The following is a 21,782-nucleotide window of genomic DNA, read 5'->3' as shown; positions in this document are numbered from 1 at the left end:
GCTTTGTCCACCCCCAGAAAATGGGCCTTGAGGAGCTCTCTAGTACTGTAGAGGCTCTTTTCTATTTTTATACCAGAGTGTTAGACAAAAAGGGATCTCCCATCTCCACCCCAGTTGTGAAATTAGGCCAGATCTCAAGGTAAGCATCGCTTCCTCCGGGAAGCCTTCCCTGACCACCCCTATCATGGGCTGGGTCCCCACAGGACCTGTCTCCCCCATTATAGCCCTCTGCAGTGTGATCACCTGCCTATTCATTTACATACCCCCCAAGAAGGAGCCCCTCACCCAGGGCAGGGGCCGTATCTTATTCCATTGGATTTCCAGCATCTAGCACAGTGCCTGGCACACAGTAGGTGCTCAATATATGTTTGTTGAATGAAGGAAGGCTCTGCCTTTCCCCAAATCTCTCTTCAAGAGTTGTCATATGACTGGGGCTGGTCTGATGGCCTTGGCCCCTGGCCCCTGCTGCTACCCGCCCCCAGCCGATGACAGGAGACGCATCCAGACTATGTCTGCCCCCTCCCTCTGTTCCTGTCCTCAGAGCTGCCCTGTGCCCCATAGTGTGTTGGAGTCAGCATCATTTGCCCTCTCTGCCAAGCCAATCAGAACAATAATAATCACCACATCTGTTGAATGCTTATGAAAATGCCAGCACTCTACATCAATTATTGGGAATCCTTGTAACAATTCCACAAAGAGAATATTATTACTCCTATAGATATGGAAACTGAGACTCAAAAAGGGCTCAATAACTTGCTGGAGGTCATCCAGTAAAGATGTGGTGAATGAATGAATGAACAGGTGTCTTAACGACTCTGGTGCTTTGCCACTTTTCTCTTTTGTTCCCCATAACACTGGGGATAACTCAGTGGAACTAAAGGAGCCAAGTGGCTTTGGGGATTCCTGAGCCAAGAGAGCAGGGAGTAGGGAGGAGGTAACCCCGATAAAGAGCAGCTCTGAACAACCCTGACTTACTCAGTAACCCAAGCCCTGGTACCCACAGACAGCCTGGCCAGCCTGGGCCAGGGCAGGCAGCAGACACTGGTTCCCCTTGGCCACCGTTCAGGCACCCAGCTGGTCACAGCTGGAAACTGGAGATGGAAGGTCAAAGATTGAGCAGACCCCAGGCCAGGCAGGATGGGAGCTGGTGACAGAGTCAGGGGCTTCTCAGAGGAGGTCTGGGTTGGAGGGAGGAGTGAGAGATGGAGCCCCCCATTCCATCAGAGTTTTCAGCACTTGGCAATGCAAAAGAAAACCATGGACTGAGCGTGTTCATAGTAGGTGGTAGGCTAGGGGTGCCCTCACAGGTGGAGGCCTGCCAGGAGAGCCCTCAGAGGGAGAGGGTGGGCCAGGGAGGATCCTCAGAAGGGGAGGATTGTCAGGGTCTTGCTCTCTGCTGGACCAGGGGTGATACCAGCTGATACCAACTAGTTGTTAAAATATCAAGATCCTCCCATACAAGTTGGTAAATAGCTGTTGCCCAGAGGTCTCCAAGGGGCTGGGCTTGGAGGCTGACCCAGCTATCCCAGCCCTTCCAGGAGGCTCCCTCTAGACCTCCCCACAACCCAGCAAATAAAAGGTTAACACCTGCCAGGGCTGGGGCCCTCCAGGACCCAACCCTGTTGCACATGTTGACTAGAACCTCAGGTCATAGCCCCAGGACCTGGCCCAGGGTTGGCACTAAATGAATAGTTGTTGAATGAATGATTGAGCAACAGAGGAGAGGGGAAATCAGAGATCCAGAGGAATTCAGAGAGACAACAGGTGAGATAGAGATGGAGGAGGCTGGAATCAAGGAGGAGGCTCCCAGAAGATGCTGGGAAGTCCCAGTCCTTGCTCTCCCTGGTTCAGCAGCTTTTGAAGGCTTTTCCCCTCGGGGGGCCTGTGCAGACCCTGCCTGGGCAATCCAGAGCAACCCCTACTCCCAAACAAGGCTCAGGAATCAGGCTGTGTCTCTGGGGCGATACCCCAGATGCTGAAGTATCCAAGAATCATTATCCAAAGGCTGCTGACCAGCGATCTTCCCCACTGCCAGAAGGAACTAGAAAACAGCCTTCCTGCTGACCAAGTAGTGACAGACAGCCTCTGGGCCAGGAGCCAGGGGCCAGCGAGGGCCAGAGAGTCTGCTTGGCCTGCTGGGAGTAGCACTACCAGAGGCTGAGCCCCGCCCCCCCATGCCTGCCTGGCTGGGTGCTTAGGCCAGAAAGCTGGACACCCAGAATCCAACTGTCCCCCAGAGCCCATGCTGGGCTGTAGGCTCCCCGTGAGGGGAGGTGGGGAGGAGGTGAACTGGGGAGGGGGCAGAAGAGGAAGCAAGGAGGAGAGTCAGGGACTCCACTGTCACCCCTGGCTCTGCCCACTCCTGAGAAGGGGCAGGCCCTGTTCCTAGGAGGAGCCCCACCCTGCATCTGCTTTGGGGAGTGGCTGGCCTCTCTGAGCCTAGGCCACATCCCCTGGGAATGGCAGCTCTTCCTTCAGACAGGGGTCTGGGACATCTTTGTGAACACCCACAAGCCCTTCCCACACAACAACCCCCTCAGACAGGTGGGGCTAGGCTGGGCAGCAGTGTAGACAGAGGGCCTCCCCTCCCACCAGCCCCGCTGAGACTGGCTTTCAGCTTTTCTTCTTTGAAGCCCCTTATGGCCTGCAGGTGTCAGAACCAGTAGTGCCAGGTCCTCCACCTGTTTAGAGCCTCCAGTGTCCCAGTACTCAGCGGGCAGAAGCCATGTGCCTCAGCAGGGTCTTCAAGGCCTTTCTAGATTCTCTACCCCCAGCCTCAGTTCCTGGACACACTGGACACTCACACGGCCAGGCTTCTGTCTATGCTGGTCCCCTTCTTGAAATGTCCCCTCTTCTTTCTTCACTTGCCCAATTTCTAGGTTCTCCTTCTGGACTGCCTGCAGACATTACCTCCCAATCTGGTCATCTCTGGCCATCTCTGTCCCCTCCCTCATCCCCACTCCTGTGGATTCTGCAGCCTCTTCTCCTGTGTCCCCACAGCCTCTGTACTTCCTGGGGTCACACATTTACCCCAATGGTAATTAAATTCCCTTCTGAGTGTCTGTCTCCCACCTGGAAACAGTGGCTCCTGGAGAGAGGGGTCGTCTGGTCCATCTTGGAAGCCTGGCTCACAGTAAGTGCTCAGTAAATGTCTATCTCCTCACTGTCTGTCTGCCAGGACCCCCGTGGGTGCAAATCTTGCTTTGTAACACGGGACTCTTGACTCCTAACTGAGAAGACGCTCCTTCAGTCTAGCTTCCCCTCTTTCCAGCTGCTGAGGCAGCCCAGCCCTCTCATAGCCGCACTGGGCTGTGCAGGGAACCCAGGTGTCAATGCGGCCCCCGGCCAGCCTGCTGCACTGCGGTGGGGGGCAGACTGGGGGTGGGGCGGCTGCGGAGGCTTGGAGCCGGGTAAGGACGCTACTGCTGAGGCTTAGACGTCCGCAGGCGCGTTAATCATCAATGCCTGGAGAGCCGGCCTGGTGAGCCATCTCTTTATCTCCGTCCTCCATCTGGCTTTTTCAGTCGGGAAAAGATTGAGTAACCCCTTACCTCTCTCCTGTGTTAACCCTGAAGGGGCCAGGCCGTGGCCTTTTGAGGCCCGCTTATTCCTTGGGCTACACTCTCTAAACTAACGGGAAGTTTGAGGGAGCATGTCCGTCCGTCGTCCCCCACCCCCTTCCGGGTCCTACAGCTATGCCCCAGCAGGGAGAAACACAAGGCGCCTTTCCAGGGTCATTTCCAAGGACCTGTCCCAACCGGAACAGCGCCAGGGTCAGTGGCCAAAGGAGACAGGACCTGGGGGTCCGAACGCCCCCTCCCCTCCCAGTCCTTCCCCACTTCAAGCCTCCGACCCGGGCCCAAGCCGTGGCCGCCTCGCCTTGCCACCTTCCCGCCTTGCCACCTCCCCGCCTTGCCACCTCCGCACCTCTCCACCTTGTGGGTCCTGGAGCTGCCGAGGGTAAGCCTCCGCGTGGGCGGGGCCTGGTTCAGGTGGGCGAAGCCTGGCTCCAGTGAAACCTGCGCGGCCAGCCCCGGGAGTGTCTGCCTCGTGCCGCGCGCCCGGAGCCCGAGCGGGAGCCGGAGACTCGCAGCGTCTGTCCCATGGCCGGGTCCCCTCGCCGCGCCGCAGGTCGGCGACTGCAGCTGCCCCTGCTGTGCCTCCTTCTCCAGGGCGCCACCGCCATCCTCTTTGCGGTCTTTGTCCGCTACAACCACGAAACCGACGCTGCCCTCTGGCACTGGGGCAACCACAGTAACGCGGACAATGAATTTTACTTTCGCTACCCAAGTGAGTGCGGGTGAGGGCGCGCGGGGAGCAAAGACCCCAAGCTCCCCGGTGTCTTGGGAGGGAACACTTGGGTGCCCAGATCTACCACTAGGTAGGCAACCCTCTCGCTCTGAGATGAAAGTGCCCCAGATTTATAATAACACCCTTTCACTAGTGTCTGCCATGTTCCAGGTATTATGCTGAGGGCGGCACATGCGTTATCTCTTTTAGTCTATGAAGTAGACGAAGATGGGGAAACTGAGGCCTGGAGCCGTTAAGTGGCTGCATACTGTCAGAATTGAGAGAGCTGGAATTCAAACCCAGATCGGAAGCCCCAGCTTTAACTGCTCCCTTGTCCCGTCTCCCAGTTGGCCTAATTGGGCTTTGCTGGGCTGTTCCAGAGACTTCGGCTTTCCTAGGGCCTCTGCCCTGACCACAGGAAAGAGAATGCTTCTGGGCAGGGGAGATTGGGAGTGGGGTGCAGGATGTGGTAATGGCAGGTATTAGCTATGAAGGTATTAGCTATGAAGGCAGCGAAGCCTAGTGGGGCTCAGACATTTCTTCCCCAGTCCCCCAAAGCTGGCCCTTCCAGAGTCAGAGAGACGATAATGCAACTACCTACCAGCCCACCACAGAGCAGCCCCTAGCCCTGAGAAGGAGGCATGGCGGGTCCTCACCCATTTCATAGGGAGGAAGCTGAAGCTCAGAGGGGTTGTGACTTGCTCATGATCGCAAATCATGTGAGTGGCAGAGCTAGAACTAGGACTCAGGCATCCTAAGCTCCTGCACCACAGCTCACCTGCCTGCTAACAAGGCCCAGGAAGGGGAGGGTTAACTCCTGCCCCCTGCTGGGGACAGAGCCTCTCCCTCAAGATTGGGGGTCCAGCCTGGGATTCTGGGACCAAGGACACCAGATCTCCCAGACTTCATCCCAAATGCTTGGGCAGGTCTTCTCTAAGCCTCAGTTTCCCCCATCTGGGCAATGGGGAGAACGGTGCCTCAATTTGAAGGATATACATTCAAACAAGATCCAGACTGTGAGAGTCTCCTATAAAAAATCTGAGGCTGTTATTACCCTACTTTCTGTGTGCAGAGCTGGTGGCAGGTTGTCCCCACCTGACCCTCTCCCAGCCCCAACTCCAACAAAATGAAGCTCACAATGCTGAGGATATAGAGGGTGAGGTGCAGGCTTGGACCTGGGCATGAAGCACCAGACCCCTAGCCATCCTAGGCAGAGGGGGCTACAGCTCCTCCCTCCCCATATTTCACCCCAGCCCTGGCTGGACGAGGTGGGCCGTGGAAGCTGGGATCAAAGCTAGAGCCACAGAGCAGGGATGGTAGACTCCTGGGGTCATGGATTTGTCCAGAGAGACAGGGAGTTGGCAGGAAACAGTCCACAGGATGAGAGAAGTAAGCTCTTGTCCAAGGGTCTGACCTGGCTGCCTGCTGTGAACCCCCATTTGCTCCTCCCATGGGCCTTACTCAAAGCCTCTGAGCCCCGCTTGTTTCACAGTCCTCCCTGAAACCTCCCAACCTCTCGCCCCTAGGCTGCAATGGTGGGCTCTCCTTGGACACGCAGCTTCTTGTCCCTGGATCGCAGTAGGAGGAATAGCAGTGGGAATCCTACCTCTTTTTCTGCCCTCGGTTTCTATCCCTGTGGACTTGGGACCCTGTTGTGGGGGAAGGTTGGGGAGGAGGGAGGTGTGAGGTCCCTGAAGCCTGGGGCTTTGATGAGCCAGGTCTTCACCTGTCCCTGTGTTCAGCGGAAGGGGTAAAGGCCAGAGGAGGGTGTAGCCACGGCCCTTTGATTTGGGAGATGAAAGGGAGTTCTGCAGCTGTCCTTGAGCTGTGGGACTGGCCAATGCCAAGGGCATGGCTGCTCTGAGGGTCTGTCTTTTATCTCTATGGGAAGGGCCCTCAAAGCCCATCTGGTCCACTCCTCTTGGATGTGGAGAGAGCCGGAGAGGTCGTGTGACTGCCCAAGATCACACAGCAAGTTAGCCAGGCGAGAACCAGGTCTCTTGACTCCTCATCTGTGGCCTTTCCCCCACATTACAAGCCTCTTATCCCACGAGGCAAGTAATGGAAAATGAGAACGAGAGAAAAGACTAGGGTTACAGGGGCCACAGAAGAAACATGAGAAAGGATTCCAAGAAAAAAATCTGGACAGGTCCTTTACTATACGCCTCCAAGCGTATTGCAGGGAGAGGGATTTAAGATAGATGGAATCAGGATTTTCTTGGAAGAGGTGGGGGAAGGGCGATGTGACTGGGACCAGAGTGGTTCGTGACCTCTTCTAGAAGACTGCTCCTCTGCCCTCTTAAAGGCGGGTTGGGGTAGAGTGTGGTGGGGGGACATAGCTTGCCCAGCTCACCACTCTCTTTTCCCTGCTCCTCATATTTTATATCCCCACTTTACGGATGAGGAAACTGAGGCTCAGAGAGGTTAAGTGTTCCTTCAAGGTTACACAGTTAGAAATGGAGGAGCTGGAATTTAAATCCAGCTCTGTCAGATGCTAAAGCCCCAGCTTTAACTGTTCCGTTGTCCCACAGTCTTATCTGGTTGGGGAGTCATCTCATGGGGTTGGGGAGGGGCAGTAAGGGAAGGAGGGAAGGCAATAGATGGCTCTAGAGGGTTTTTATCTTCTCTCCAACCAAAGGTGCCTGGGTTTGGTGGGGGTGGGGCGGGATAGGAGGTAGGCTCCATCCTGCCCCCACAGGGATCCCCTGAAGGGAGTGTTGAGGGGTCATCTTAGCCATCCCGCTGCCTTCAGCTGGCATAGCCCCTTACCCACCACAGCCCACAGTGTGTGTGTTCCTCAGTGAAGGAGATTTCTTGATGTTTAGACTCCAGTTGAAAGGCCAAGGGATTAGGTTTTTTTTTTTTAATTTTTTTATTGATGTCATAAGTTTATAATGTTGTGAAATTTTAGCTGTACATTATTGTGAATCACTGTATAAATTCATCCCATGCCCCCTTATGCCCTGCCCCCAACCCCCTTGCCCCCGGTAACCACCAAACAGTTCTCTCTGTCCGTGTGTTAGTTTGTCTTCCACTTATGGGTGAAATCATGTGGTGTTTGTCTTTCTCTGACTTTTTTCGCTTAGTATAATACCCTCCAGGTCCATCCATGTTGTTGCAAATGGGACAATTTTGTCTTTTTTATGGCTGAGTAGTATCCCATTGTGTGTGTGTGTGTGTGTGTGTGTGTGTGTGTATATATATATATACACCACATGTATATATATATATATATACACCACATCTTCTTTATCCAATCATCAGTTGAGGGACACTTGGATTGTTTCCACGTCTTGGCTATAGTGAATGATGCTGCAATGAACATGGGGGTGCATAAGCCTCTTTGGATTGTTGATTTCAGGTTCTTTGGATAGATGCCCAGACATGGGATAGTTGGATCATAAGGTATTTCTATTTATAATTTTTTGAGGAATCTCCATACTGATTTCCATAAAGGCTGCGCCTGTTTGCATTCCTTTTTTTTTTTTTTTTTAAAGATTTTATTTATTTTATTTTTCCCCCCAAAGCCCCAGTGGATAGTTGTATGTCGTAGCTGCACATCCTTCTAGTTGCTGTATGTGGGACTCGGCCTCAGGATGAACGGAGAAGCGGTGTCTCGATGCGCACCCGGGATCCGAACCCGGGCCACCAGCATCGCAGCGCGCGCACTTAACCACCAAGCCACAGGGCCGGCCCTGTTTGCATTCCTACTAGCAGTGAATTAGGGTTCCTATTTCTCCACAACCTCTCCGACATTTATTGTTTTTCATCTTGGTGATTATAGCCATTCTAACAAATGTAAGGTGATATCTTAGTGTAGTTTTGATTTGCATTTCCCTGATGATTAGTGACATTGAACATCTTTTCGTGTGCCTATTGGCCATCTGTATATCTTCCTTGGAAAGTTGTCTGTTGATAGCCTCTGCCCATTTTTTGATCAGGTTGTTGTTTTTTTGTTGATCGGTTGTGTGAGTTCTTTATATATTATGGAGATTAACCCCTTGTCTGATATATGATTTGCAAATATTTTCTCTCAGGTAGTGGGTTGGCTTTTCATTTTGATCCTGGTTTCATTTGCCTTGTAGAAGCTCTTTAATCTGAAGAAGTCACACTTGTTTATTTTTTCTTTTGTTTCCCTTGTCCAAGTAGACGTGGTATTCGAAAAGATCCTTTATGACCGATGACAAATAGTGTACTGCCTATATTTTCTTCCAGGAATTTTATAGTTTCAGGTCTCACCTTCAGGTCTTTGATCCATTTTGAGTTAATTTTTGTGTATGGCGAAAGGAACTGGTCTACTTTCATTCTTTTGCATGTGGTTGTCCAGTTTTCCCAGCACCATCTATTGAAGAGACATTCCTTTTTCCATTGTATGTTCTTAGCTCCTTTGTCGAAGATTAGCTGTCTGTGGATGTGTAGTTTTATTTCTGGGCTTTCAATTCTGTTCCCTTGATGTATGTGTCTGTTTTTGTACCAGTACCATGCTGTTTTGATTACTGTGGCTTTGTAGTATATCTTGAAGTCAAGGATTGTGATGCCTCCAGCTTTGTTCTTTTTAATCAGGATTGCTTTAGCTATTCGGGGCCTTTTGTTGCCCCATATGAATGCTAGTATTCTTTGTTGTATTTCAGTGAAGAATATAATTGGGATTCTGATTGAGATTGCATTGAATCTGTAGATTGCTTTAGGTAGTATGGACATTTTAACTATGTTTATTCTTCCAATCCATGTGCATGGGATGTTTTTCCATTTCTTTATGTCATCATCGATTTCTTTCAATGTCTTATAGTTTTCATTGTATAGGTCTTTCACCTCCTTGGTTAAATTTATTCCTAGATATTTTATTCTTTTTGTTGCGATTGTAAATGGGATTGTCTTTCTGAGTTCTCTTTCTGTTAGTTCGTTATTAGCATATAGAAATGCAACTGATTTTTTAAGTTGATTTTGTACCCTGCAACTTTGCTGTAGTTGTTGATTATTTCTAATAGTTTTCTAATGGATTCTTTAGGGTTTTCTATATATAAAATCATGTCGTCTGCAAACAGCGAGAGTTTCACTTCTTCCTTGCCTATTTGGATTCCTTTTATTCCTTTTTCTTGCCTAATTGCTCCGGCCAAAACCTCCAGTACTATGTTGAATAAGAGTGGCGAGAGTGGGCACCCTTGTCTTGTTCCTGTTCTCAGAGGAATGGCTTTCAGTTTTTCCCCGTTGAGTATGATGTTGGCTGTGGGTTTGTCATATATGGCCTCTATTATGTTGAGGTACCTTCCTTCTATACCCATTTTTTTTTTTTTTTTGGTGAGGAAGATCAGCCCTGAGCTAACATCCGATGCCGATCCTCCTCTTTTTTTTTTTGCTGAGGAAGACTGGCCCCGAGCTAACATCCGTGCCCATCCTCCTCTACTTTATATGGGACGCCGCCACAGCATGGCATGACATGTGGCACATCAGTCGCACCCAGGATCCGAACCCGTGAACCATGGGCCACCAAAGCAGAGCATGAGCACTTAACCACTTGCGCCACAGGGCAGGCCCTCTATACCCGTTTTGTTGAGAGTTTTTATCATAAATTAATGTTGGATCTTGTCAAATGCCTTCTCTGCATCTAATGAGATGATCATGTGGTTTTTAAAATTCCTCGTTTTGTTAATGTGGTGTATTGCATTGATTGATTTGTGGATGTTGAACCATCCCTGTGTCTCTGGTCTAAATCCCACTTGATCGTGCTGTATGGTCTTTTTAATGTATTGCTGTATTCGGTTTGCCAATATTTTGTTGAGGATTTTTGCACCTATGTTCATCAGCGATATTGGCCTATAGTTTTCCTTCTTAGTATTGTCTTTGTCTGGCTTTGCTTTCAGGGTAATGTTGGCCTTGTAAAATGTGTTAGGAAGTGTTCCATCTTCCTCTATTTTTGGAACAGTTTGAGAAGGATAGGTATTAAATCTTTGAATGTTTGGTAAAATTCTCCAGAGAAGCCATCTGGTCCTGGACTTTTATTTTTTGGGAGGTTTTGGATTACTGTTTCAATCTCTTTACTTGTGATTGGTCTATTTAGATTCTCTATTTCTTCTTGGTTCAGTTTTGGGAGATTGTATGAGTCTAAGAGTTTATCCATTTCTTCTAGATTGTCCAATTTGTTGGCATATAGTTTTTCATAGTATTCTCTTCTAATCCTTTGTATTTCTGTGGTATCTGCTGTAATTTCTCCTCTTTCATTTCTAATTTTATTGATTTGAGCCTTCTCTCTTTTTTTCTTAGTGAGTCTGGCTAATGGTTTGTCAATTTTATCTTCTCAAAGAACCAGCTGTTTGTTTCATTGATCCTTTCTATTGTTTTTTTGTTTGTTTGTTTGTTTCTTTCAATTTCATTTATTTCTGCTCTGATTTTTATTATTTCCCTTCTTCTGATGACTTTGGGCTTTGTTCTTCTTTTTCTAATTCTGTTAGGCATACTTTAAGGTTGCTTATTTGGGATTTTCCTGGTTTGTTAAGGTGGGCCTGTATTGCTATGAGTTTCCCTCTCGGGACCACTTTTGCTGCATCCCATATGAGTTGGCATGGTGTATTTTCATTTTCATTTGTCTCCAGATATTTTTTGATTTCTCCTTTAATTTCATCAATGATCCATTGGTTGTTCAGTAGCATGTTGTTTAGTCTCTACATCTTTGTCACTTTCCCAGTTTTTTTTGTGAGGTTGATTTCTAGTTTCATAGCATTATGGTGAGAAAAGATGCTTATTGTGATTTCAATCTTCTTAAATTTATAGAGGCATGCCTGGTTTCCCAACGTATGGTCTATCCTTGAGAATGTTCCATGCATGCTTGAGAAGAATGTATAATCTGCTGTGTTTGGATGGAGTACTCTATGTATATCTATTAAGTTCATCTCATCTGGTTTTTCATTTAAGTCCACTATTTCCTTATTGACTTTCTGTCTGGATGATCTATCCATTGATGTAAGTGGGGTGTTAAGATCCCCTACTATTATTGTGTTGTTGTTAATATCTCCTTTTAGGTTTGTTAATAGTTGCTTTATGTGCTTTGGTGCTCCTGTGTTAGATGCATATATATTTATAAGTGATATGTCTTCTTGGTGGAGTGTCCCTTTTATCATTATATATTCTTCCTCTTTCTCTCTCATTACCTGTTTTTTCTTGAGGTCCACTTTGTCTAATATAAGTATGGCAACACCTGCTTTTTCTGTTTGCCATTAGCTCGGAGTATCGTCTTCCATCCTTTCACTCTGAGCCTACGTATGTCTTTAGAGTTGAGATGTGTTTCCTGGAGGCAGCATGTTGTTGGGTCTTGTTTTTTAATCCATCTCGCCACTCTGTGTCTTTTGATTGGAGAATTCAGTCCATTTACATTTAGAGTGATTATTGATGTATGAGGGCTTAATGTTGCTCTTTTATCGCTCATTTTCCAGTTCTTTTGCATTTCCTTTGTTTCTCGTCCTGTGTGTTTCGGACTGTCCATTCAGTTTGGTAGTCCTGTTTGGTGATTCTCTTATTTTTCTCTTTATTTATCGTATGTGACTCTGTTCTGATTGTTTGTTTAGTGGTTACCATGAGGTTTGTATAAAAAATCTCGTGGATGAAATAGTCCATTTTAAGGGACTAAGTTTTGGTTCCAAAGAAATCCAGGGTGGGAGATGTAAATATCATTGCCATTTACGACAAGTTCTGGAGGGGTTTCGGCATGTAATGGGCACAGAGCCCTGCAATGCTGCCCCTGTGTTACCTTGCTGTCCTTGGGCAGAAGAGCAGGCTTGGCATTGCCTTTACTGTTTGCACAAGGGGAAAAGAAGTCAGGCAGTGAGGCTTAAAAGAACTTAGGCCGCAGGCTGAGTTCTAAGTGATGCCTCTCCTTTTCTGTTGGTTTTTTTTTTTTTAAAGAGAATAATTTTATTTAAATTTTTAGAAGGGCAGAGAGTGGAGGAAATTGAAGGCAGAAGGTAAGGAATTCATCTGATACCACTAGAAAGAGCATTGTAAGAACAAGGTTCTAGAAAGAAGTAGAAAGAGGTGTGGTTTACAATCCAAGTGGAGTGGTCATCTTTATTTTTCTTGATAGAATATTGTGGGGTTTGCAAATTAGTTAAGTACTGGCTGTTGGGGCCTCAGTTGCTAGAGTCACAGGAACATCTGATAATTTTGATCCTTTTTTGCTATTAATTACCTTCCAACAAGTCTCTCTAGTTTTGCAGAATGATTTCGATATTCTAATCCAAGTGAATGGTGTGAAGAACCAAAAATCAAACAAATAACAAGAGGAATTCATATGAAACCACAGCTATTTTCAATGACTCTAAATTGAGACCATCATTCACTCATTCTAGGTCAATAAAATGGCGATATCATAAGCTCCTGGTTGTCTTCCTCTCTGTAACATGGCCCTTAAACATATGCATGGACAACTGGAATCACAAGTCTGTGCTGGTGCAAGAAACAGCTCTTAAGCAAAGAAAATTAAAATGTTTTGAGAAATCCTCCATGGACTCTTCAGGATCAAATGCCCTGTCTGCAAAAAAAGAGTTAGTTATCTTTGGAGGAATTTTCTCTTGTGAATCTTTTTTTTTTTTTCTGTTGAGTTTTAAGATCTGGGAGGGAAGATACATCTGGGTGATTGGGGGAGTGGGTGAGGCTGGAGAAGTGGCACAGTGTTGGGGACATTTAGCGGGGCTGGTGGGCCTCCAGACCCTCACTCCTCTTGGCCACCGGGGCTGGCAGCTGAGCTGCAGGCCTCCTACTCTGGCACACACCCACCCCTCTGCTAGGGGCTTGCAAACACATTTCCTGTCAGCCTGTAGACAGCACAAAAAAGCATAAAAGTTTGCTTTTTCTCAAAGTTATTGATTGCATTCTAAATTTGAATAATAAATTGTTGGCTTGTTGGTGCTTCTTCAGATTAAACCAAAAAGGTGACCATGATTTTTTTTTCTTTATGATCTGCCTGTTTCAGGTCATTTACAATAAAAATGTGTATAAGAAAAGAAAAGCAGAGACGCAGAACACAAATAATGGACTCTGTAAGAGCCTACGTTGTTACAGTTGAGATTCCAGTGTAGCTCAGAGCTTCCAGGCAGCCAAGAGAAAAGGGAAATACGATCAGTTATGTGTTCTCATCAGAACCAAGGAAGCCTCACGTATGCAATTCTTTGGTTCTTTTCTTTAAATTGAATTATAATTGACATACAATACTATATTAGTTTCAGGTGTACAACCTAGTGACTCGATATCTTTATACATTATGATATGATCACCACAATAAGTCCAGGCACCGTCTGTCACCACACCAAGTTATTACAATATTACTGACTATATTCCCCATGCCGTACACCACATGCCCGTGACCCATTTATTTCATAACTGGAAGTTTGTACCTCTTAATCTCTTTCCCCTATTCTTTGATACTTTGATGTCTGTCCTCCATGCTCCGTGAGGGCAGTGACTGTGGCTGCCCTGATGACAGCTGCATTCCCAGAGCCTGATGCACGAGTGCTAGTAAACATCTGTCACATGAATATGGGAAAGCAGACTGGTTCCTCAGGGGAAGTGACATTTCCTAGCACTAAGTTCCCAGAGAAATTTCTCATGGGAGAAAAGGGAAGTTTAGAGTCATGGTTGACTCTGTTTCTCAATAACTTATTTACAACAGATGCAATAACAGCGCTTGTGATACAATTTCTCTAGTGTTTCTCAATTAAAGCCAAAGACATAGCCTGGCATCGCTGTATACGTGGACCAAGGTAGAGCAGACAGAACCAGATGCACTGGCTGAGCATCACACTAGCTGCGTTTCAAACCCTATTTACAAGTAGATAGGGGGAGGGGTACAGAACAAATTAATACTAAAGCAAATTATTTGTATTTATCTCGTTTTCAAGATTACTGTATATTATTTTTATTTGCTTAGTTTTATGCACAATGGTACAGAATAGAAAGCACTCAGAAAAGGCCCCAAATCTCCCTGCCCAGAAACCCCATTGACACTTAAAAAGATTCAAGTAATTCATCTGTAAAATTAAAATATTCAAACTATAGAAAAAAACTAAAGAGTAAAATCCTCCTTCCCAGAGCCACCATATTCGTAACTCCAGGGGCATCATTTGTGTTGGAGTTGTGGGGCACAGCAGCCCTGACTCCTTCAATTCTTTTTCCCTAAGGTAATGTCTGTTAACAATTTAAAGCTATTTCGTAAGTTATTTTTTAAAAATTTAAAATCCTCAAAATGGAGAAGTATAGATTCTGAGGGATGAGTATGAGGGATGGAGGTTAGACGTCAAGAAGGACTTTCCAGCAGAAAGGGAAAATTGGAGAGAAGCCTGAAGGGGAAGAGAATTTTGAGCACAGAGGGGCAGGGACCGCAGCAGGAAGGAGCACAGGTTGGGCTTTTCACCAGTCAGTTGTAAGAGACCCAGGGATAGGGCAGAGAAGAGGGCAGAAGAAGGCTGTACTCCCTTGCTCTGACATGGGGACAGCTGGGATGGTCCAGTTCCCACTGCCCCAAGCTGGCCAGCTCTGCACAGATGGCCAGGGCTGGGAGGCCCCACCATTCCTGGGGAGTTTTATGGACTTGGCTCCAGCCTCAAGGCAGCCCTGGCTGGTGAGAGTTGGGGGCACTGGCGGGGTGGCTGATTGGTTGACGGGCAGTGGCCAGAGCAGCCCCTGAATGCCCCCTGCAGGCTTCCAGGACGTGCACGCCATGGTCTTTGTGGGCTTCGGTTTCCTCATGGCCTTCCTGCAGCGTTATGGCTTCAGCAGCGTGGGCTTCACCTTCCTCCTGGCCGCCTTTGCCCTGCAGTGGTCCACACTGGTGCAGGGCTTCTTCCACTCCTTCCACGGTGGCCACATCCATGTTGGCATCGAGAGGTGGGCAGCAGTGGCCTCCCCGGCTCCCCCCAGGACTACCTGGGAGGCCCCTGCCCAAGAGGCCCAGCTCAAGCCCTCAAGTCCGTCCAGTCTGCTCCCTGACCCAGGTTTTTACCCATCAATTGCCCTGCCTGTTCTCACTGCCTGATTTCTTCTCCCATCCTCGACCCACACAGTCAGCCACATCTCCCCATTTCTTTAGGCCCCTTATTACCCAAGAGCTGTTGGGAGGATAGATAGCTTGGTGGAAAAGGGCCGGGTTCAAAGGAACCCTTTGTTCAAGATCTGGTTCTCCCGCCTGTCGTAGGCTTTGTTCCCCAAGTCACAGAACCTCCCTGAGACTTGGCTTCTAACAGGGAAGAGCTTAGACGTGTAGGCTCATTGCCTCCTCCCCGGCCGCCTCCCCCAAGGCTGCCCTTGTTTCTGGCCCGTCTCACCCTCCCCGTCCCAACCCCTCCAGCATGATCAATGCTGACTTCTGCGCTGCGGCTGTACTTATCTCCTTTGGCGCCATACTGGGCAAGACTGGGCCAGCTCAGCTGCTGCTCATGGCCCTTCTGGAGGTGGTGCTGTTTGGTGTCAACGAGTTTGTGCTCCTAAGTCTCCTGGGGGTGAGTCTGGATGGGGATGGGGTGAGGGGTGGGGGTGGCCAGGGCCAGGCCCTGAGCAGGGAGAGCATGGGGTGGGAGTGGGGCAGGGGGCTGCCCCTCCACCTCAGCTCCACCTCCCAGGTGAAGGATGCAGGAGGCTCCATGACTATCCACACTTTCGGTGCCTACTTTGGGCTGGTCCTGTCACGGGTCCTCTATAGGCCCCAGCTGGAGAAGAGCAAGCATCGCCAGGGCTCCGTCTACCATTCGGACCTCTTTGCCATGATTGGTGAGGCCTGCCGAGGTCGGGTGGGGTGGGGGGCCAGTTCCAGATGCCCCTGGTCTGGGCCAGAGAGGGCCACCTGCAGGCAAGGTCTCAGGGTGCTGCCTATAGTCCTTGGAGTTCTGGCTAGGGACTCCCTTCCAATTTGGACTCTCCTGTGAGAGCCCTGGGATCTGTGCTCCTCATTTTCAATAGTTTAGTGACAGGTTCTTAGAACTCAGCCCTGAGGTTGAGTTCACAGGCCCCAAGACCCATTGCCAGGGGTCCTTTTAAATCAAGTCACCTGCACCAATCCCTGTTTAAAACCCTTCAGGCCCCACCCCACCACAACTTAGAAGCCAGACTCCTCAGCCTGGCACACCCGCCCCTGCAGGGTCTCGGCTGCCCCTTGGTCTCCTCCTTCCTCCCCACTCACACTCCCCTCACACTCCGCTCCAGCCAGACTCAGCTTCTCTCCATCTCTTACCTCCAGGCCTTTGCCCCTGGTTCTGCCTCCCACCTCCTAAGGACACTTCCTCCCAGGCGATTTCCCAGAAGCCCCTGCACTATCAGCAGGGAGAGGAGAGGTCGTGGGTCACCCCTGGGAGCTGTGGGGTCTGACCTGTAAGCACCATCACAGCTCCCCGTTTCTTCACCGCTCCCCGTTTCTTCTTCTTTTTTTTTTTATGTGAGGAAGACCAGCCCTGAGCTAACATCCGATGCCAATTCTCCTCTTTTTTGCTGAGGAAGATTGGCCCTGGGCTAACATCTGTGCCCATCTTCCTCTACTTTATATGGGACGCCGCCACAGCATGGCTTAACAAGCGGTGCGTCAGGGCGCGCCCAGGATCCGAACCCGGGCCGCCAGCAGCGGAGTGCGTGCACGTAACCGCTTGTGCCACCGGGGCGGCCCTCCCCGTTTTTTCTAAGCACCTACCTCCACCTTGGCCTCTGCTCCTCTCTGCCTTCACGGACGAGTCAGGAAAGGAAATCAATATTTTATTTTTTCGTTGATGGTACTCAATAGTGAGTGAAGTGCCTATTCTTACATGAAAAAGAGGCTGGTTTTGTATTTCTTGCTCACCTCAGGGTTTGTTGGGAAATAGATCACATGGAACTTTGTTGGCAGAGGCCTTGTTGCCCTTTGTGACCCAGATAAGTTTGGCTTGAAATCCAAAAGCTTCCCCAAGATTTCCGTGCTTTCCCGGGAGGCTTCCATTCACACACCTTCTCTGTCCCCGGCTCCCTCCAGACAGGAAACCGGGCCTCTCCCTTGATCTCTCCCCAAAGGACGCAGGTGTGAGTGCAGTCGATTCTCCTGCAGACTGTGGGGTGCAGGGAGAGGCTACATCGCACACCCAGGACCACTCAGGACTCAGGGGCTGCCGCTCAAGCCTCCTTGCCATGCTAGCCCTACCCGACAGGGTCCCCAGCCTGCCCCTCATGTTGTGTCTTGGCTCCTCCTCCCTCTCCCTCAGGGCTGACCTGGGCACGTCACAGGGGCAGGCAGGGCAGATGGAGCTTCCAGTCCTTACCCCAAAATGTGCAGGCCCAGCCCATCCAGGGCTCAGCAAACAGAGGCCTCTCCTGCACATTGCAGGGTCCACCCTCTCTAGGAGGCGGTTGAGGTTATAAAACAAGTTATTTCCTGATGTGGATCAAGCACCCAGCTTAGTGTCTGGACACATGGTGCCTTTGTCTTTTTTTCTTTTCTTTTCTGATGCTTAATAAAAATCTCAGTGCTCTGTGGTGCCAGTGCCCTTCCAAAACTCCCGTTTGTTGAGCAATTAGTACCTCTAGGCCATGGGCTGTGCACTTCATATGCATCACCTCACTGAGCCCTCACTGTATGAGGTAGGTATTGTTACCCCCACTTTACAGATGAGAAAACTGAGGCTGCTGAGAGGTGACTTGCCTGCAGTTACAGAGCTTATACCTCGTGGGGGAGGCACTTACTTCCTCTCACTCTGCCTACCATTTAGGGACCATCTTCCTGTGGATCTTCTGGCCTAGTTTCAACTCTGCACCCACTACGCTGGGGGACGGACAGCAACGGACAGCCCTCAACACGTACTACTCCCTGACTGCCAGCACCCTCAGCACCTTCGCTTTGTCAGCGCTTGTCGGGGGGGATGGGCGGCTGGACATGGTATGGGGAGGAGGCTTGGGAGAGGCAGAGGGATGGATGGGAGGGGGAGGAGAGGTCTGAGACCCTGTAAGGCCGATTCTGCAGGGAATAGGTAAGGGCACAGGTGCAGGGGGCTCCATCTGCACTGGACGTAGTGGGGTCAGAGCATGAGGAGATAATATGATAGCAGGAGAGTTAGAGGTTAGATGGTGGAGGGACTTCCAGAAGCAGTAGGTACCACTGTGGTGGCCGGGGTTGTGTTGGGTGTGGGTGTGACAATCTGAAAGGGCCTCCAACGCTTTGCTTTTCTGTGCTCCCTTAGGTCCACATCCAGAATGCAGCACTGGCTGGAGGGGTTGTGGTGGGGACATCAGCTGAAATGATGCTGACACCCTTTGGGGCTTTGGTAGCTGGCTTCCTGGCTGGGACTGTCTCCACGCTGGGGTACAAGTTCTTCACGGTACAGATGCCTCTCGGGCCCTGGGCAGAACAGGGAGTCTTCAGCACCGTCCCTCCCAGCCCTCCAATAGGCCCAGAGTGGGAGGGGCACATGAGACTCATTATTGGTGTTCTGTCCTCTAGCCCACCCTTGAGTCAAAATTCAAAGTCCAAGACACATGTGGAGTCCACAACCTCCATGGGATGCCTGGGGTCCTGGGAGCCCTCCTGGGGGTCCTTGTGGCTGGGCTGGCCACCCATGAGGCTTATGGAGATGGGTGAGTCCCCCCCACCCTGATCCACACTGGAGTCACTATCCCCCTGGAATGACCTCCCTCACTCTTCCTCCCTCTGTGGACCAACAAAAAAAGGCAGCGTCTATTTTCATTCACTGATTCATTCCTCCATATTCTGGGAGCTGAAGAAACTGGAGTGAACAAGACCAACCCGGGGACTGCCTTCCCGATCCTCAGTCCAGTGCAGCAGGTTATTGAACAAATGATTTCATGGTGGTGCTACGAAAGGGTCAGTAAAAGATGATGACCCTTAGGACTGATTTTCGCAGATCATGACTCAGAGAAGGCAGGCAAAAGTGACCCTCAAACTGAGTCTTGAAAGGTGTGTGGGTGTCTGCTGGCACAGCAGGGTGGGAGGGTGTTCCGGGCTGTGGGCCTGCTGGAGCAAAGGCCCGGAGGCGAGGCTCAGCCTGGTGAGCTCCCTTGAGGCCCTTTTGGCTGCTGCATGATGCAGTGCAATGCACTGATGCACTGATAGACTGCCCAGCCCTGCCTCCTGCTCCGTCCCTGTCTCCCCACGACCTCCTCTCCCTGCAGCTTAGAGAGCGTGTTTCCGCTCGTAGCCGAGGGCCAGCGCAGTGCCACGTCTCAGGCCATGTATCAGCTCTTCGGGCTGTTTGTCACACTGACGTTTGCCTCTGTGGGCGGGGGCCTTGGAGGTGAGTGACCTTGGCTGGGGGTGGGGGGCTGGCAGGAGCTCCAGAGAGGGCAGAAGACAGAGGAGGGGTTCTCCGGAGGAAGGGCCATTGGATCCCATCCCCCTGACACTCATTTACTCACAGATATTTAGTGAATGCCTACTTTGTGCCAGGTGTGGGGTGGGGTTGTAGAGTTCAGGGGTAACCTCCCCAGGTGAGGAGGAGCAGGTCGGTGCTTGCTCCCTCCTGGCACCAAGGCAAGGTGGGGACCTGGCTTGGGGCTGAGTTGGGTCCCTTTCCTCCTGTTCTGTGGCTTCCCTGTGCTGCTCCCTCTACCCACTAGAGGGCAGCCCAACCTCAGGCTGAAGCCCTGAAGGGGCAGGGGCGGGGCAGGGAGGGAAGGGTCCAGCCCGGCTCACATGAGATTGGAGCGCAAAAACCTTGCACAGAGAAAAACTGCCGACTGATGCTGGGTCAGGCAATTCTTCCTGATGTCCGGCTTTAATCCTTTTGGCCTTTAAAATAAAACCTATGATTCAGTATCCCCACCCTCCTGCTCTCACCTCAGGATTTTCATTCTCAAACAAGGTTCAATTCATTCATTCATTTAATTACTTATTTATTCAATAAACACTTTCTGCACTCCTCCTGGAGGGGAGGCCGCAGAAAGCTCAGCAGCTGTGGTTCATGACAGAATCACGATTTCGTCTATTACCAGCTGTGCAAACTTGAGTAAGTTACTTAACTTCTCTGAGCCTTGGTTTCCTTCTCTGTAATATAGGGATCTTATTCACTGGTAGGGTTGCTGTGATTGCTCAGGAGGGCAGTGCTTGTCAAGCACTTTGCACAGGGCCTAGCATGTAGTAGGTGCTCGACAAATATAGCTGTGATTGGCCTGTGCCAGGTGTCACATTGACCTCGTACCTCCCAGCCCCTCTGTGCCCTGTGGCACTGGGCGGCAACCTCCCCATGGGGGCAGCAAAAAGCGTCACACATCCTTCCCTACCACCACCAGGGCTCCTGCTGAGGCTGCCCTTCCTGGGCTCCCTTCCAGACTCTCAGTGCTACGAGGACCAGATTTATTGGGAGGTGAGACATAGCTGCAGCCCTTCAGGCCCATAGGACCCGCTCACCCTCCAACCCTCCCTTCTCTCCTGTGATCCACCTCCTATGAGCCAACCTGCCTCTTTCCTTCCTTGCCTGCTCGTTCTCCTCTGGGGTACACCCCTGAGCTGTGGTCTCCAGCCCCCTGGAGCTGCCCCTTCACCTGCTCCCTCACCCCTGCCCTCCAGGTGCCTGGGGAGCATGAGGAAGAAGCCCAAGGACCTCTGAGGGTGGAGGAACGAGACACTCAGGCCTAACTTGCTTCCAGCCCTTGAGAGGACACTCTCCTTTTAGAAGATGATGACTGGCTACCCTTGGGAAGTTCTTCTTTTCTAGCTCGCATCCCTCCTGCTGCAAGAAGGAAGTCATGAACCGGAAGGAGCCTCCTTTCCATAGGCAGCATTGTGGGAGGGCAGTAGATGGCCGGCTGGGGAGCGGGTGGAGAAGCCCGTGGATTGTAACTGGCTGTGGTGGGGGAGAACCTCACAGCAGCCCCACCCCACCACCCCATGGCCTGCAAGTGAGGCACCCGAGTGACTGCTGATCCGCTGGTCCAGCGTTGCACAATTCCGGTGAAGTCTGAGCCAGGGCCTGGCTCTCAGAGGGTGATAAACTCCACCTTCACCACGGACTCTGACCCCTTTTTTTGTGCACTGGGAATTTGGGAAGTTCCTCACCCTCTAACTCACAATGTTAGAACCTTGGGGTGGGAAAGGACCTTAGTGGTGACAACATCTGGCCTCCCTGTGTCCATGGAACTCCCTCTAGGATACCGTGTTCTACTAGATGGGTACCCAGCCTGGGCTTGCCTGTCTCCAGAGACAGGGAGCTCATTCTTTCCCAGAAAGTCTGTGTCTGTTATAGGACAGCTCGGGCTGCTGGAGAGTTCTTTCTATTCCAGAATGGCTGCCACTCCGACCCTCAGCTTGGGTGGTCTCTGAGCAGAGTAGGAAGAGGGCCCCTGCAGGGCCTAAGAGGGGCATAAAGAGTTCTTTGCCATTAACTCCTCAAAAGCTGGAAGCAGCCAGCACCCAGGCACCACCTTATATCCCTGTCCCGGGTTTGAGGAGTGGGGAATAGGAAGGGCAGATGGGTGTTGCTGCCAAGAATGGGGAAGGCAGGCCCAGGGCCTCCGTTGGCCTGAAGTCATTTGACCACCAGAGG

At 50.3% G+C, this 21,782-nt stretch overlaps 1 protein-coding gene across 1 annotated transcript; it reads left to right on the top strand.

Annotated features, from left to right (window-relative positions):
• The first annotated feature begins 4,103 nt into the window (after positions 1-4,103).
• Positions 4,104-21,238, top strand: RHBG (Rh family B glycoprotein). The gene is made up of 10 exons (XM_004436217.3): positions 4,104-4,290; positions 14,976-15,162; positions 15,623-15,773; positions 15,894-16,041; positions 17,997-18,163; positions 18,465-18,602; positions 18,725-18,858; positions 19,414-19,535; positions 20,530-20,603; positions 20,807-21,238. The coding sequence occupies exons 1-10, from the start codon at positions 4,104-4,106 to the stop codon at positions 20,873-20,875; spliced, it is 1,377 nt and encodes a 458-aa protein (XP_004436274.1). The 3' UTR covers positions 20,876-21,238.
• The last annotated feature ends 544 nt before the right edge of the window (positions 21,239-21,782 follow it).

The sequence above is a fragment of the Ceratotherium simum genome, chromosome 2, assembly GCF_057802395.1.
Source record: "Ceratotherium simum simum isolate JZ-2026a chromosome 2, ASM5780239v1, whole genome shotgun sequence".
NCBI classification, from domain to species: Eukaryota; Metazoa; Chordata; class Mammalia; order Perissodactyla; family Rhinocerotidae; genus Ceratotherium; species Ceratotherium simum.
This window is presented reverse-complemented; position numbering and strand designations above follow the sequence as displayed.